This window comes from Papio anubis, chromosome 1, assembly GCF_008728515.1.
Source record: "Papio anubis isolate 15944 chromosome 1, Panubis1.0, whole genome shotgun sequence".
NCBI classification, from domain to species: Eukaryota; Metazoa; Chordata; class Mammalia; order Primates; family Cercopithecidae; genus Papio; species Papio anubis.
In genome coordinates, this window is record NC_044976.1 from 75721033 (window position 1) to 75735430 (window position 14398).

General features: G+C 41.6%; 2 protein-coding genes across 4 annotated transcripts in view; one reads left to right on the forward strand and one right to left on the reverse strand.

The window, feature by feature from the left end:
- PIGK (phosphatidylinositol glycan anchor biosynthesis class K) overlaps positions 1-4991 on the reverse strand; it is a 183863-nt gene extending 178872 nt beyond the window's left edge. Inside the window, exon 1 of the mRNA XM_009211223.4 lies at positions 4400-4991. Coding sequence (XP_009209487.1) covers positions 4400-4627 — 228 coding nt within the window. The 5' untranslated portion in view covers positions 4628-4991. The remainder of the gene's footprint in view (positions 1-4399) is intronic.
- AK5 (adenylate kinase 5) overlaps positions 3348-14398 on the forward strand; it is a 303250-nt gene continuing 292199 nt past the window's right edge. The window contains exons 1-2 of one of the 3 annotated variants that reach the window (XM_003892093.4): positions 3348-3739; positions 8313-8499. In XM_003892093.4, the coding sequence (XP_003892142.1) occupies positions 3680-3739; positions 8313-8499 (247 nt within the window). In that variant the 5' untranslated portion in view covers positions 3348-3679. Of the gene's footprint in view, positions 3740-4926; positions 5005-8312; positions 8500-14398 lie in introns of those variants that run through there. The other 2 variants (XM_009211191.4, XM_009211198.4) reach the window with 2 other exon arrangements.

The window sequence follows — 14398 nt, forward strand, 5'->3', positions numbered from 1 at the left end:
TTTCCCATGGTATTTATCACCATCTAACAACAATTTCATATACTTGTTTATTACATATGTTGCAAATTATCTCCTGCTCCTAGATAAATGCTCCATGCACGTGTTTTATTCACCTACACGCCTGACAGCACAGCAGTGCCAGCAATGCCTGGCACACAGGAGATGCACAAGAAATATCTGTTGACTGAATGAATTACCATAAAACACTATTTTCATTGTGACTCGTAAATGATGTATTTATACACCATCATATTTCTAGACATTACAAAGACATTGCTCGAGCTAGACTTTCTCAGCACCTAAACATACTCCTGCATGGTAAATCAGGAATCCCTATATATGGCATTTACTCTTTCAAGTCATCATGGTGTAATTTTTAAAGACTTCAACATATTTGTTTTTTAAAATAGAAAGTTTACTTTTTCCTGCTAGGGTACCTTTCTAAATTTCTTTGGCTGAGTCCTAAGCATTCTATAGATACAGCTATAGATATTTTATTCCTCCATTCATCTGTACCTATAATGACTCAGGGAAACATTCCCACCAAGAGCCTGAAGCATGCTCAGCCCTTTGGAAGTCCTAGTCATCATTCCAGTGGTTATTCCTTTGTTGTTGTTGTTGTTGTTTTGAGACAGAGTCTTGCTCTGTCGCCCAGGCTGGAGTGCAGTGGTGCGATCTCAGCTCACTGCACATTCCACCTCCTGGGTTCACGCCATTCTCCTGCCTCAGACTCCCGAGTGCCCAACACCACACCTGGCTAATTTTTTGTATTTTTAGTAGAGACGAGTTTTCACCGTGTTAGCCAGGATGGTCTCGATCTCCTGACCTCGTGATCCTCCCTCCTCGGCCTCCCACAGTGCTGGGATTACAGGCATGAGCCACCGTGCCTGGTCCCTAATGATTATTCTTACTCCCATTTCCTCAGTTGCTTCCACAGAACAGACCTGGAGCCTCTGCCCCCTTGCTTCAAATCAACAACTCTGATTTTCATCATCAGTTATCACTAACTGATATGTTCTTGTTTATGTCCTTTCTTGTATTTTTTATCACTATGTGATGTTGTCTATGCATTTTTATTTGCTTATTGTTCATCTGCACTTCTTACACAAACTCTTCACAGAATTTAAGTTCCTTGACAGCAAGGATCTTGTCTGTTATCCACTGCTATATCTCAGAACCTAGCACCCTCTCTCAAGGCGTGATGAGAAGAGAGTCTATCCGAAGACATCTGACATGCAGTAATCATTTTGATTCATTAGAGCTTGCAGGAAAGCATTCCCAAATAAACAAAGGGCCAAGGGCCATAAGCCTTCTATATACCCACACATAGAATTTCATCACAGGGAATGAGAGGCCAGCTTTCCCACAGCAAGGATATATTTAGTGGTCCTTGTCCTTTCTCTTTCCTCTCTTTTGAACCATTAGCTTGACTTTTAAGCATTATACCTCTCTCATGTAGCCCCTCCCTACAAAGCCACAACTTCCTTTGCAAAAGTAATTATGAACATCTTCCTCTTTCACACATCTCTCTCCACCCTGGCACACACCAAAATACACTGATTGTCCCTGCATAAGGCTACTTGAAAACTTGCTGTATCACCATTTACTACATTTTTCAGGCTGTCTACAATTTTTAGTGCAGTGCAGTCTTTCTTATCCATTCTCTTTTTACAAGCAAGTTGCCATCACTTGTCCAGTAACACTAAAGTACACTTAGAATTATGCATTTCTTCAAGGGAAGACAGGTGAGCCGTGCTCTGCCAGATTCTCGTCTGTAAAGGATGACCTTGAAAAGTCCTGGAGAAAGTGGCTTCTTCATTCCTACGTGTTTCACCTCCACTGTGCATGCTCACAAAGTAAGCCTTAATGCCACGGACCATCGTACTTTTCAAGCATCATTGCATAGGGAAGAGACACTGCTTTCGCTACTGCCCTAGCCGGTCTTAAATAAGGTAAAGAAATACTACAAGTTGGGACTGTAAGTGAAGAGGTATATTCTAAGGGCAAAAACCAATTTCCATGGAACTGAGATACCTGCCTCATTTAAGGCAACCATATGACACACGGGTTCACAAGTGTTCTCAAAACTTCATTTACTCCCGCAGGTAAAACAAAGCTGTAGCTATAGTTAAGGCTTGAGCTGCAGTTGCTTCTGGAACAAGAAATAGAACCAAGAAAATATCTGCAAAGATGCACTTGAAATGGACATTCAGACTCTATAGTTTTTTAAAGCAGAGGCAGCGTTGCTTCTTTCTCCAGCCAGACCCCAGATACCAGTGCCTACCAAAGGGTCCTCTCTCACACACCCTCCTATACTGTTAGGCTTTGTGGGAAGTTAGAAATCATATTATCCGGGGGCACGGACTACGGACTATCTCCCAAACAGGCAAAGAGAAGACACCTTAGTAGGGAATTGAGTCATCTTGGGAGCTGGGAGGAAGATGGGTTACACCTTGACAATGGTCTGCAGCAGGAAGATCCATTACCCATTATGCCCTAGCGCACCCACCCATACTCACTCATATTCCCCCAGGGGTGCTCTGATGCGACACTGTCCACGGGCTGCACACTCCTCAGGTCTAATTAATGATGCCCACCCTCCCCACCTACTAAACACATTTGCAATTTAAGCATCTCTAGCTCTCCACTACCACCCACCTTCTCCTCCACTGTCCCTTCCTCTCCATGGAGATAATTAACTAGTTAACTACTTATTAGTCCTTCAGTTGATTAGGATTTCAGGCTCACACTAAGGCCTTATCCTAAAGTCGATAAAGATTTGTGACACCGACAGGGAAAAAATTCGAAACCAGCTAGCAAAACTTTCCTGAAGGATAGAGATACTTAAGATCTAAAAATTATCTTAAGGGTTGGATTCCATACCACGAATCCCCTTTTCCTCCTTCCCCACAGCTCCCTATAGTGAAAGATAGGTAACCTTAAGAATAAATGATAAATCCTATGACTATTAGGTTTTTCCTGAGAGTTCCTCGGGGACCCGGAGGTAACCGTGTATGTGCGTGCGTGTGTGTCTGTGTGTGTACAGGGTCCGGAGAAGCGAAACGGTGGCAGGTTCCTACAGAACCCGACCCTGTTCCCTTGGCCACCTGGTCCCGGGTAGCCGCATCCCTGGGCGGCGCACGCAGGGAAGCGTCGCGCTCTGGCGCCGGTGCGGCACCGAGGGGTATGACTGCGACCCCCTGCGCGCGCCCGCCCCCACCCCCGCACCTCGCGCCCGCCCGCGCAGCGTGACCGGCAGCCGCCGCAGACCCGGTTCGGGGAGGCGCGGAGCGCGGCGCGCTGAACCGGAGAGGCAGGCGGGCGGGCTGCTGCCTTGCGTCCGCCACGCTGTCCTCCCTCCTCCGCTCCCTGCGCCCCACCCCTGGCGGCCGCGCTGCCTGGCAGCCCGGGAAGCCGCGGCACAGCTGCTCGGCGCCTGCAGCTCCGGCTCAGGGACTGCAACTGAAGCGGGGGCGGCGGGAGCGCGGAGACCACAGCCCCCGGGGAGAGGCGGAGGGGGTCCCTGGCCTGGACGGAGAGGCTGAGCTGAGTGCGCGTGAGAAAGAGGGCTGCACCGCTGCTCGGCGCGGACTCTGCCAGCCCCAGCGCCAGCCCCGGCTCAGGTCGCCGCAGCCCGGGATCCTCCCCGCTTGCGCCCCAAGGCACGCGCGGCACAGCCATGAACACCAACGATGCCAAGGAGTATCTGGCCCGGAGGGAAATCCCTCAGCTTTTTGAGGTAGGGGCTAGGGCTGGCCGACGGGCGGGAGCATCCGGGGACTGCATCTCGGGGGTTCGGGGTGAGGCAGCCGCGCCCCGTCCCACCTTCCCCACGCGGGGCATGTAATTGAAGGGGCTTGCAGAAGCGCACTCGCCCGCTCGCCCGAGGGTAGTCGCCTTTCCCGCGGGTTGCCAGGGTCCTTGTCAGATGGCTGGGCTTAGAAGCCTGAATCTTGCAGATCAAGTTTAAGTCTTCCAGCAGGGTTCTGAAAGCAGCCTGCCCCCATCGCGCCCCTCGGATGTGGACACCCAGGGTGGGCTCCAGACCGCGGCCGGGCCGCGCTCTCTGGAGGCGAGGGCCAGGCCAGGTGGCTGCACTATCTCCCAGCAGCGAGTAAAGATTCGAAACTGAGGGATTCAGAGCCCTGGTCACTCTACTTGTCCAGGGTTGGAACCCCTGGGGGAAAGAGGAAATGTGGACGAAGGCAGCCCTCCCCGGAGACAGCTTGGAAGAGAGAGATGAAGATGCAAAAAGCAAAACCCAACCTATCGAGTGCCACCTCCCCGGTGACAGGCCCCCAGCGTTGCTCTGCGCTTTCGCTGAATGAACTCCTGAGCACGTTTTTCCGTTGCCTAGGAAGGGTTGGGCCGCAGGTTTCGCCAGTGCTCGACAACCCACCTGGAGATAGCGGGTCCGGGAGGGAGCTGCGAGGCGGGCGGACTCCTGTTGCTCAGTCTTCAAACCGAAGCACAGCATCATCTGCACCGGGACCCAGAGTAGGGGGAACACTTGGAGACTGAGAGAGAGGAGGCTTGAGGAATGAACCTTAGTCGGTTCTAAGCCACAGCTCTGTCTCAGGTCGTTTTGGCTTCCTTTCCTTCTCTTCGTATTTGAATTTAAAAACATTCCTGAATCTCAAGTGCTTTTGCTTGAAGTGGGGGGAGGAGGAGAAAATAATAGAAGCAAGCCAAGCTTCCTAAGCGAGCTCTGAAAGGGGAAATCCATTCTCTGCAAACCTCGTTCCCATTTCTGAAAACTGATAGACTGATATCGTAAACTAAAGGTCATGAGGGTTTTTTCCCCCCGATTTGAGGGATTTGTTCTGTTAAAAGGAATTTTAAAGCACCACTGGAGAAAATAATTTTGCCTCAGTTTCCCTAAACTGTCTTTAAAATGGGTTGCCATAATTACAGATCTTCTTTTCTCTCACCTCTATAAGCCACCGTTTTCAGGTCATCTGAAGTCAAGATTTCCAGGTGAAGCATTCACTGAGCTCAAGCGTGGTATGTGAAGCCCAAATCTAGCAAATGTGTTACTCCTGCGTGAAAATAATTAGGTGGTGTTGCATAAGGACAGGTCTTGAGAATGTGTGGGAATCTTAAGAGTTGTTCTTTTTTTGTTTTAATTTTCAAAAAGTAAATATGGAAGTTAAGAGGCGAAGGTTTTTCTCACAAAGATTACTACTGAGATATATTTCATTTCTACGCTTCTGAAAGAATCATTGAAAACATCTGTAGGAGGACCACGTGATTGCAAAAATTCCTACATAGTACATCTTTTTGGTTTATAAATGTGGGTACTGTTTTTCCTCCTTGGTGGAAGGTAACCACAGAGAATTTTGATAGTTTATTAAAATCTACACCGTGTATGCAAATAAGTTATGGCAGGCCTTTTTGTTAAGGTTTTAGGTTTTTTATTTACTTTTCTGCATATGAATGGGATAAATAATGCACACCCAGAAAAGGAAGTCAACTTGCTTGGGGGAAATACAGTAATGGACTTAGATTCACTTCTGGACAGTAAGATGTAAGTAGACTGCTGGTGACCTCCAAAGGCTACATCCTTCAGTAAGACGAATCTGTGCTATGCGCAGCTCAAGAGGGAAGGAAAATCTGGCAGTTCTCCATGTGATGAGTGTAGACTGTAAAACTAAATGCTTTAGGTTTTTAAAATGGATTTTGCCCACCACAATATTCTAAGTGTACAAAGTTTAACAATTAGCTATCTACTAAACACCAAGACATTGGCCCCAGCTGTGGATATTAGAGGCCATTATAGACAAATTGATTATTGTATTGACGTATTTTCAGACAAGTAAATATATCCAACTGACCTTTTCAGATTTTTTCCTAATTTGAGACATCATGTAAGCCAAATGGAATATGGGATATCTCTGGTAGGTTCATGTTTGAAATGTGTTTCCGGTTTTAGACTTTTTTAAAACCACTTTCTTATTATTTTGTCATGAGTTCTTAATTCTGGCTAACTTTATGGTGTGTATATTGATCTTGTACCTTACAGCAGAGATTTGGCAATCAATTTGAATACTGTGGAAAGTCAAATTAGATTATTCAAGGTCTCAAAGGGTTCACTCAGAGACTGAGCAATAATATGTGCTGGTTGTCTTCAATCCCTGAGAGTGGCTGGCTGTTAGAAAAAACGATCTGAATTATCCATGAAGGAATGGAACTCATTGCCCTATTTTAAAATCAATGCCCTTTGGAGAACCAGTTTTGTTTAAGGATGCTGGAAATGTATATTTTCAGAAAAGAGTCATTGAGTGTGTTCACCCATTTCAGGCAATAGTAGGGATTAAAAGAGGGCATTTTGCAGATGGCACAGAGAATCTCATGTTTTCTTTTATCTTACACCACATTTCTGCAACAGGTACAGAGAAGAACATATGGGTTTTGGAATCAGAAACATTGAATTGAAATCCTGGGCCTAGGTGTAGAATTCTAGTTGAGTAAACTGGAGTAGTCACTAACATCTCTGAGTTGTGATTTCCTAATCTATAAAATGGGGGTAATAAAGTCACACAGGGCTGAGAATGCACTGGGTATGCAAATAAATATATGACATAGAGGCTTTTATTTATTAATAAGATTAATACTGGCTTGGCATATGGGAGAAATGTGAGAAGCTCAACTGCAATGTGTGTATATATAGGACAGATTTTGACAAACAAACTGGATTAGATGCCCTGGTAGTTTTTTCTGCTCCCTCTGCAATTGAACTTGGCTGATAGAGGTGCACACTCTAGCTTACTCTATTTAGGATTTCAGAAAACAAACGTACCTGGTGAGAATTGCCTACCATTCTGAGCAAATTACACAGGAAATAATTGAAAATAAAATACTGTATTTAAACAGATGTCAGCCCTTCAAAGGGTGTTTTGTATGCTAACAATGTATATTGGTAAGAATAATCCTTTATGCTTTTTCCATGAAATACTCCAAAGGAAAATATTTTGTACATCAGTCCAGCTTCCAGGAATCAGCATTTCCAAACTGGTAGCGTTTTTAGAAACTAGTACCAGTGACACATCAGACACCATGAACCATGAAAGCAATAGCAGGATCATGCCTTTTTTCCTTTCCCATCTGGAATCTTAGTGGATATTGTAGTGACCTACTCTATGTCAAACAGTAATTTTTTTTTTTTAGTCTCAGACCTCAGTTTTTTTGAGTCTCACTTAGATTTGAGCTTTGAGGGATTTTTTTTCCAATTGGAAAACAGTTAAATATGCACCTACCAAATGTCAGGGAAAGCATCAGTATCTGGGGATTGAAAAATGAATGAGACTCACTCTGTGTTGTTGAAGAGCTTATAATTTAGAAGACAGACCAATGCATAACCCAATGGTTTCAGTATAAATGACAAACAAGTATGATGTTTTATGCTGGATACCATGAGAACACGGAAGAAGGGGTTCACAGACCAACCTAGGGATTCAGAGAAGACTTCCTGATAGTAATAATAACTAAAACCACCAACAAAGTTTGTTCGGCACTTACTACGTGCCACGCACTTAATGTGCACTGTACAAATATGAAATTATTTAATTCTTTAAAAACTCTATGAGGTATTTATTATTACCCCCATTTTATAAAAGAAGAAACTGAGGTTTAGAGACATAAAGGGTGGGTAGCAGTGAGACAAATAATGACTGGGGCATTTTCACATGCTGCATTTTATCTCACTGTGATAAAGTGAACGGCTCTTCCATTTTAAACTATCTAGTTGCCTGAATTGCTTAAGAGGCAGAGAATGCTGAACTGAAAACTAATTAGGCAAGAATTTAAGGGATTATCTTAATGACTCCATCAGATTGTAATTTCAACTCTAACTGTTTATTAAAAGGCAAATGCAAAGAACAAAAACAACCAGAATCCAAAGATGAGCCATAACACTATTTTAACAAAGGTGGGTGGGGCCACGTGCGGTGGCTCATGCCTGTAGTCCCAACACTTTGGGAGGCCAAGGTGGGTGGAGGCCAAGGTGGGTGGATCGCTTGAGGTCAGAAGTTCGAAACCAACCTGGCCAACATGGTGAAACCCTGTCTCCACTAAAAATACAAAAAGTAGCTGGGCATAATGGTGTGCACCTGTAATCCCAGCTACTCGGAAGGCTGAGGCAGGAGAATCACTTGAACCAAGGAAGTGGAGGTTGCAGTGAGCCAAGATTGTGCCACTGTACTCCAGCCTGGGCAGCAGAGTGAGACTCTATCTCAGAAAAATAAATTAAATTAAATTTTTAAAAAAATAAAGGTGGGTTTAAAAGTATTTGTACATATTTTGTTATATTTCAGAGCCTTTTGAATGGACTGATGTGTTCTAAGCCCGAAGACCCAGTAGAATACTTGGAAAGTTGTTTACAGAAAGTCAAGGAACTGGGTGGCTGTGACAAGGTGAAATGGGATACATTTGTAAGCCAGGAAAAGAAGACCTTACCTCCGCTAAATGGAGGACAGTCACGGAGATCCTTTCTAAGAAATGGTAATGTATATGGAGAATAATAGACAGTTTTATAGTTATAGCAATTCTCTTTAAAACATGCCATATAGACTATACACAGTGATTTCATTTTTTGAGTTTATAAATGCCTGAAGTCCTTGGATCATGATTAATTTCTCTCTGCTACTAATTCTAATCACTTCCATAAAAAGACAAACAAAATTACACACCGTTGTCCAACAATTCACTAGAGGCTTAATGAAATTTTATATTACTGACTTCATTATTTTGCAAAATAAATTACATTAGCAAACCATACATACATTTTTCTTAAAATTGCAAATAAGATTTCTCACAATAAATGAATAGAATAGAGGTATAATTGGTAGTTATTGCATAGCAGTTCAGCATTTTTTTATTAACTAGAAAGAGATTTGGCTTACTAATGTTTCCAAGTTCAGAGTTCATAATAATGCATCTGCATAAATGCATGTAAAGTTTATACTAGTGATAAAAGAAAAACTTCAGCCAAATTAAATCTAAAGGAGTTTAATTGAGCAACAAACAATTCATGAACTGGGCAACCCCCAGAAACACAGCAGATGCACAGAGAAACCAGTGCAGCCACGTGGTGGAAGATTTATAGACCAAAAAAGGGAAATGACATACAGAAATCAGAAGTGAGGTACAGAATGGCTGGATTGGTTACAACTCAGCATTTGCCATATTGAACACAGTTTGAACACTCAATCGTGTATAAATGGTTGAAGTACAGCCGCTGGGATTGGCCAAGACTCAGCTATTGTTACAGGTGCATACTCCTAAGTTAGGTTTTCAATCTTGTCTACCTTTTAAGCTAGGTTGCAGTTTGTCCGCAAGGACTCAAATATAGAAGTATGGAGTCCTTCTCAGGTCATATTTAGTTCACTTTAACACTAGTTAATTCAATAAAAAAATTTTTAAGCATCTACTGAATGCAATGTATTAATACATTAGGCATTTGGGTGCTATAAAAGAAGTTGGAAAAGTAAACTTGTTTAAATTTTAGGAGTTGTTTAGAACTAAAACCTGTAGTTCATTAGAGAAGATTCATGGTGTTTTGATCTCTTTCTGAAACACGTGCTTATCAAAATTAGGGGTTCAACATGAGCCAACCAGCCTTTCAACTTCTAGATGAAGTTGAGACGTATAATAGTATGTGCAAATTGGAATCAGCTCAAATCAGGGGAAACTAAATTCTGTTCTAGTGGCCAAGATCATTACATTTTCAAAACTGAAACCATTCTCAAAAATTATACAACAAAAGGTTTGTGCTATACAGACAGCATCTGAAATGAAGACAATTCTATCTGCAATGAATATAAGCAGGAAGCAAATCTTAGTTTGCTTAACCTTATTAGTCATGACCCACATAGATTTTATTTGAATGCAGTGTGGGAAAAAGTCATAGTGTGCTAATTTTCAAGGAACACAAGCAAAAGAAGGCAAACAGAAATAGCTTTTCCTAAGAAACATCTCTAAAGAAAAGAGTCCTTCACGATTCATGCAGAAGTCAGTGATATGACCCTGACCAAATTTCCCAGTGCTGCTGAGAAGTAATGAGATGTCTGAAGTTGCTATTTAAAACTAATTTTACAAACTTTCAAATGTTATAATGGACCAAAAAACAGAAAAATAGCTAGAAAATTTTTGGTGTGACTATAAGGTAATGAGATTAGCACTCTGAGTCTTAGCAATTAATCACATTACCGTGCAAGGTCTCTCACCGCTGTCCGTCAGGTAAAATAACACTCAGTACAAAATAAGCCGTGTGGTTACATTCTATGGGAAGTCCTAAGGTAAGGTTGTGTCTTTATATACTTACTAAATCAAATTTGCACCAAATATTTTGATTTGACCTTTAGGACCTTACAATACCAAAGAGATTTTTCTCTTGCCATACAGTCTATTCATAGACCCACGTTCTGGTTTGATAACCAAGCAGAGTCCCAGGTATAAAGTTCACTCTTTGTAAATCAGCAGGATTTCTGGTTCACTGAGAACAGCCTGATACACAGAGTAGCAAATGAACAGAATTGGAGTTTAGAACTCCAAACTGTGCAGACACAGCTTAGATATGCCCTCTCTGTGGGCAGCAGGTACTCATGGTTGTATCTTTAGCCAGTTGCTGCTGCAGCATACCACTTAGTACATTACTACTTTGGTGAATAAATGATATTTTTGTGGGCTTGAACAGTTCATACACATCCCCAACATACGGGAAGCTTACTTCCCAAGGTGTTATCATACTTAATGTCTGGCTCCCTGTTAAATATATACCCCGTACTCTTGTTAGATCAAGCGAGGTAAATATGGGAATCTGCTTTCTAAACCTTAAAGTACTAATAAGCTTCAGGTATACATTTTAAAAATTAAATCTGAGAAGCTATGACATCTACTTAGTCGGATGCTGCTCTGAGTGGGTGTAAAAGTGACTGCAACAAAATGAAATCTTGATACTTCTATTTGATACTTTTTTATACTGTTACTTGGCCTGATTGTACATAGAAGCTAGGCAGGTCATGTGTCAATAGAGAATAGTAAGGACTGTGGCCAAACTAGAGAGCAGAGCTAGAGAGAACAATCATTGTTTAAAGACAGTTAAGTACAAATTTTGCAAAAATGTCCAGCTGAACAAAACACATCTGTGGGGCTATGTTGGGTACACAAATTGTGAGTTTGGAATTCCCAATCTAGCAGGATAAGCTAAAACAAGAATGGAAAATGTAGGCTTAATTTTCATTAAAATAAGATTGCATGTTAATTTTAGGTTCTCCATACCCACTGATACTTTACCAAAATTCCCACACGGGGATCTTTTAGTTAATCATCAAATACAAAATTTTCATATACCTATGGTGGTAAGAATGTGGCATCACATGGTCTTGTATCTGAAAGGTATGCTAAAAAGCGGAAAATGATTTCTAAACTGGTCCTGTAATAATACAATTCTATTTTATGAAATACTTTATTCATTTGTGCTTTGACGGTTTTAGTTGTAATGTGTGGAATCATTTATTACATTCAACAAAATTCCTAACTGCCCAGTATCTTAAAGCATAGTGATTATTTCTAGAAATGAGTGATTCATGCATTTTTTGTAAAAATATTGCCTTAGCTATGTTAATGTGTTATTACTATGAAAAATTATTCTGTGAAATGAAACATTTTCATCATCTAATCAAGTTACTTTCCTAAGTTAAAATATGATAAAGCAAGGATTAAATTATTGGCTGACTGTCTTTAAAGCATTAAATATGAGGTAAGCATCCCTTTCTTTCTGCCACATGCATACAATTGAATAATTATCTGTAAATAAGAGTTCTAATCCCATAACCCCAAACATTCATAGAGCCTGTCTTCCAGAATATCTCATTAGCTTATATTCAACATGTCCAAAACCAAACACACTATATTTATTTCAAAACCAGCACTTACTTCTTTTCCTGTTTCCATGAAGTCAGCCGGTAAGTCAGTTGGGCAATAAATTAACCATTTATTGAGTACTACTATGTGTCAGACATTCTTTTAGGACTGAAAATCCAACCACCAGGAAAGAACAGACATGGCACCTTCCTTTGGGGACCTTACAGCCTAGCAGTGAAGTCAAGCAGCAGGAATATAAGCAGGAGCACAACGGCACCAGAGGAAAATCATATGCTAAGGAATTAACCATGTTAACAAAGGACTGAATCTAACCTAGGCTGGGGTTCAGGATCAGCTTCCTGGAAGAGGTGATGTGCTTATATTTGGAGCCGAAAGCTAAGTGTGTGTTAGCTAGAGAAGGATGAAAGAGATTGTACCAGGGAACAGCGAAGAGAAGTTCCTGAGGCAGACAAAGAGGCTGTAATTTGGTTAGGAATGAGAGGAGTCCAATATTGCTGGAGCAGAAAAGAGAGGGCAGAAAGATACTATATGAAATGCAGTATGGTCCTTATCCTTTTAGACTTGAAGCCTGGAAATTGTTTTTAAACTGTCACCTCCTTTCATTTCTCATATTCCAACCCTAATCATATCCTTCAGATCTGGCCATCTATTTCCGTTTCCCCTGCTACCACTCTAGCCTAAGCCTTCATTTCTCATCTGTTGATTACTTTAACAGCCACCTAGCTGCTACTCTTTCTGTTCTTAGTCTTTCCCTGCTCCAATTCATTTTAACTAGCAGATTAACCTTCCTAAAACATGTATTTCATTTCATTGTTTCCTTTCTCTTACCAACCCTCCCCTGCAAATCCTCCACTGGCTTTCTACTAAAGCAGGGACCTCCACATTGAACCACGCTCTGCCCACCCATTTTATCTTCTGAGTTTTCTCTATGGGAAACTATTTCAGTAAGACATTCTTTTTTTTATTAATTCAACAAATATTTATTGGACACTGACCATCTGCCAAGCACAGTTCTAGATCCCAGGGATACAGAGCTCCAGACCATAGGTAAGGCCCCTGCTCTCATGAAACTTATAATCCAATTGGAGAAGACAAACAATGAATGAATGGATAAATGAAGAAACTCTCAGATGGTGAAGTAGATGCTGTGCAGAGCATTAGAGTGATGTCCCTGAGACTCACTAGGAGGCTGCACTAGATTAGAAAGTCAGTAAAGTCCTCTTGCAGGAGGTGACCTTTAAGGTAAAGTGTCAATGACAAGAAGCAGTCAGCCATGGGAGCAACAGGGGAAGAACATTTCAGGCAGTTGATTGTGGTGGCAAGCATGGAAGCAGGTAGATCAGTAAATAGTCTATTATGATATTCCAGGTAAAATATGATGATGGCTTTGGAAGAGTTGTGATAGTAGAGATGGAGAGAAGCATATGCATTTGGTATATGTTTTGCAAATAAAGTATTGGGAGTAGATGTGCAGAGAGAGGGAAGAAAGTAATCAAGGATAATGTTTCGAATTTTGTCTAATGTTAGATGAACTGATTAAATTTCAAGGCAGAGCAGGATAGTGTTGTTGGTGCTTTTCCTGAGGTAGCCCCTCCCAGATCTTTCTAAAGGAGATCTACTGTCATCTGCAGACTACTCAGTGCTTTTCATGAAGCTAAAATGAATCTAGTGGGTCCGTGGTCAATGGCCTTATTTATTGTATCAACAGAGAATGGAAAGTTCTAACGGATCAACATCCCTGGGAGGAGATGTGAGCCTTATGCCATGCTAAGATACGGTAGTCAGCAGAATTCCTCATGGAAGGCCAGGTGGCCTCCTGTTTGCTTTGTGCGAGTGCCTTTTGGGTAGTTAGTGCTTCTCTGTGCCTCCTAGAATACTGACACCTGAGGTAAAGAAGAGGGAGCCATAAACTATATATCAACAACTGGTTGAGACCATCTCCCTAGTTTGGACTTGCCAGCCCTGTCCTGTGGTCCTTTTGAGTATGTCATTTGAATTTCTGACTCGGAGTCTTCATAGTGTTCCCACCAACTGGGTTATATTTACTGCATTTCATAACCTGTGCTTGTCTTTGAAAGTTCAGGTCCTGCCTCCTTTGCAAGTCCTTTCTTACCACTGCAGCCCAAATGTAATTCATTAAATTACTGTGGTGTTTATCAGAGAGATACTCATTTTACCACTTATCGTGACTGGTGTTCATACAGCTATAAGATATAAACATATAAGCTCTAGTTTATAAGCACTGAAGGGACAGAACTACATCTTATTCTTACACTAAATTACTCTTAACACACTAACATATCTGGTGTGTTATAAACAGCAATAAATAGCAAGTATTTGTTGCCATTATAGATACAAACTTAAACTTTTACATCTTTAACTCAAGTAGATTAAAAATAATAAGTAAATTGATAAAGTAAAACTAGATGATGTTATAAGATATTCCAATTGTAGGAATTATTTGCACCCTCCTACTGACCGTGACAGTACTTTAGTTTTTTATTCATTATGCCAC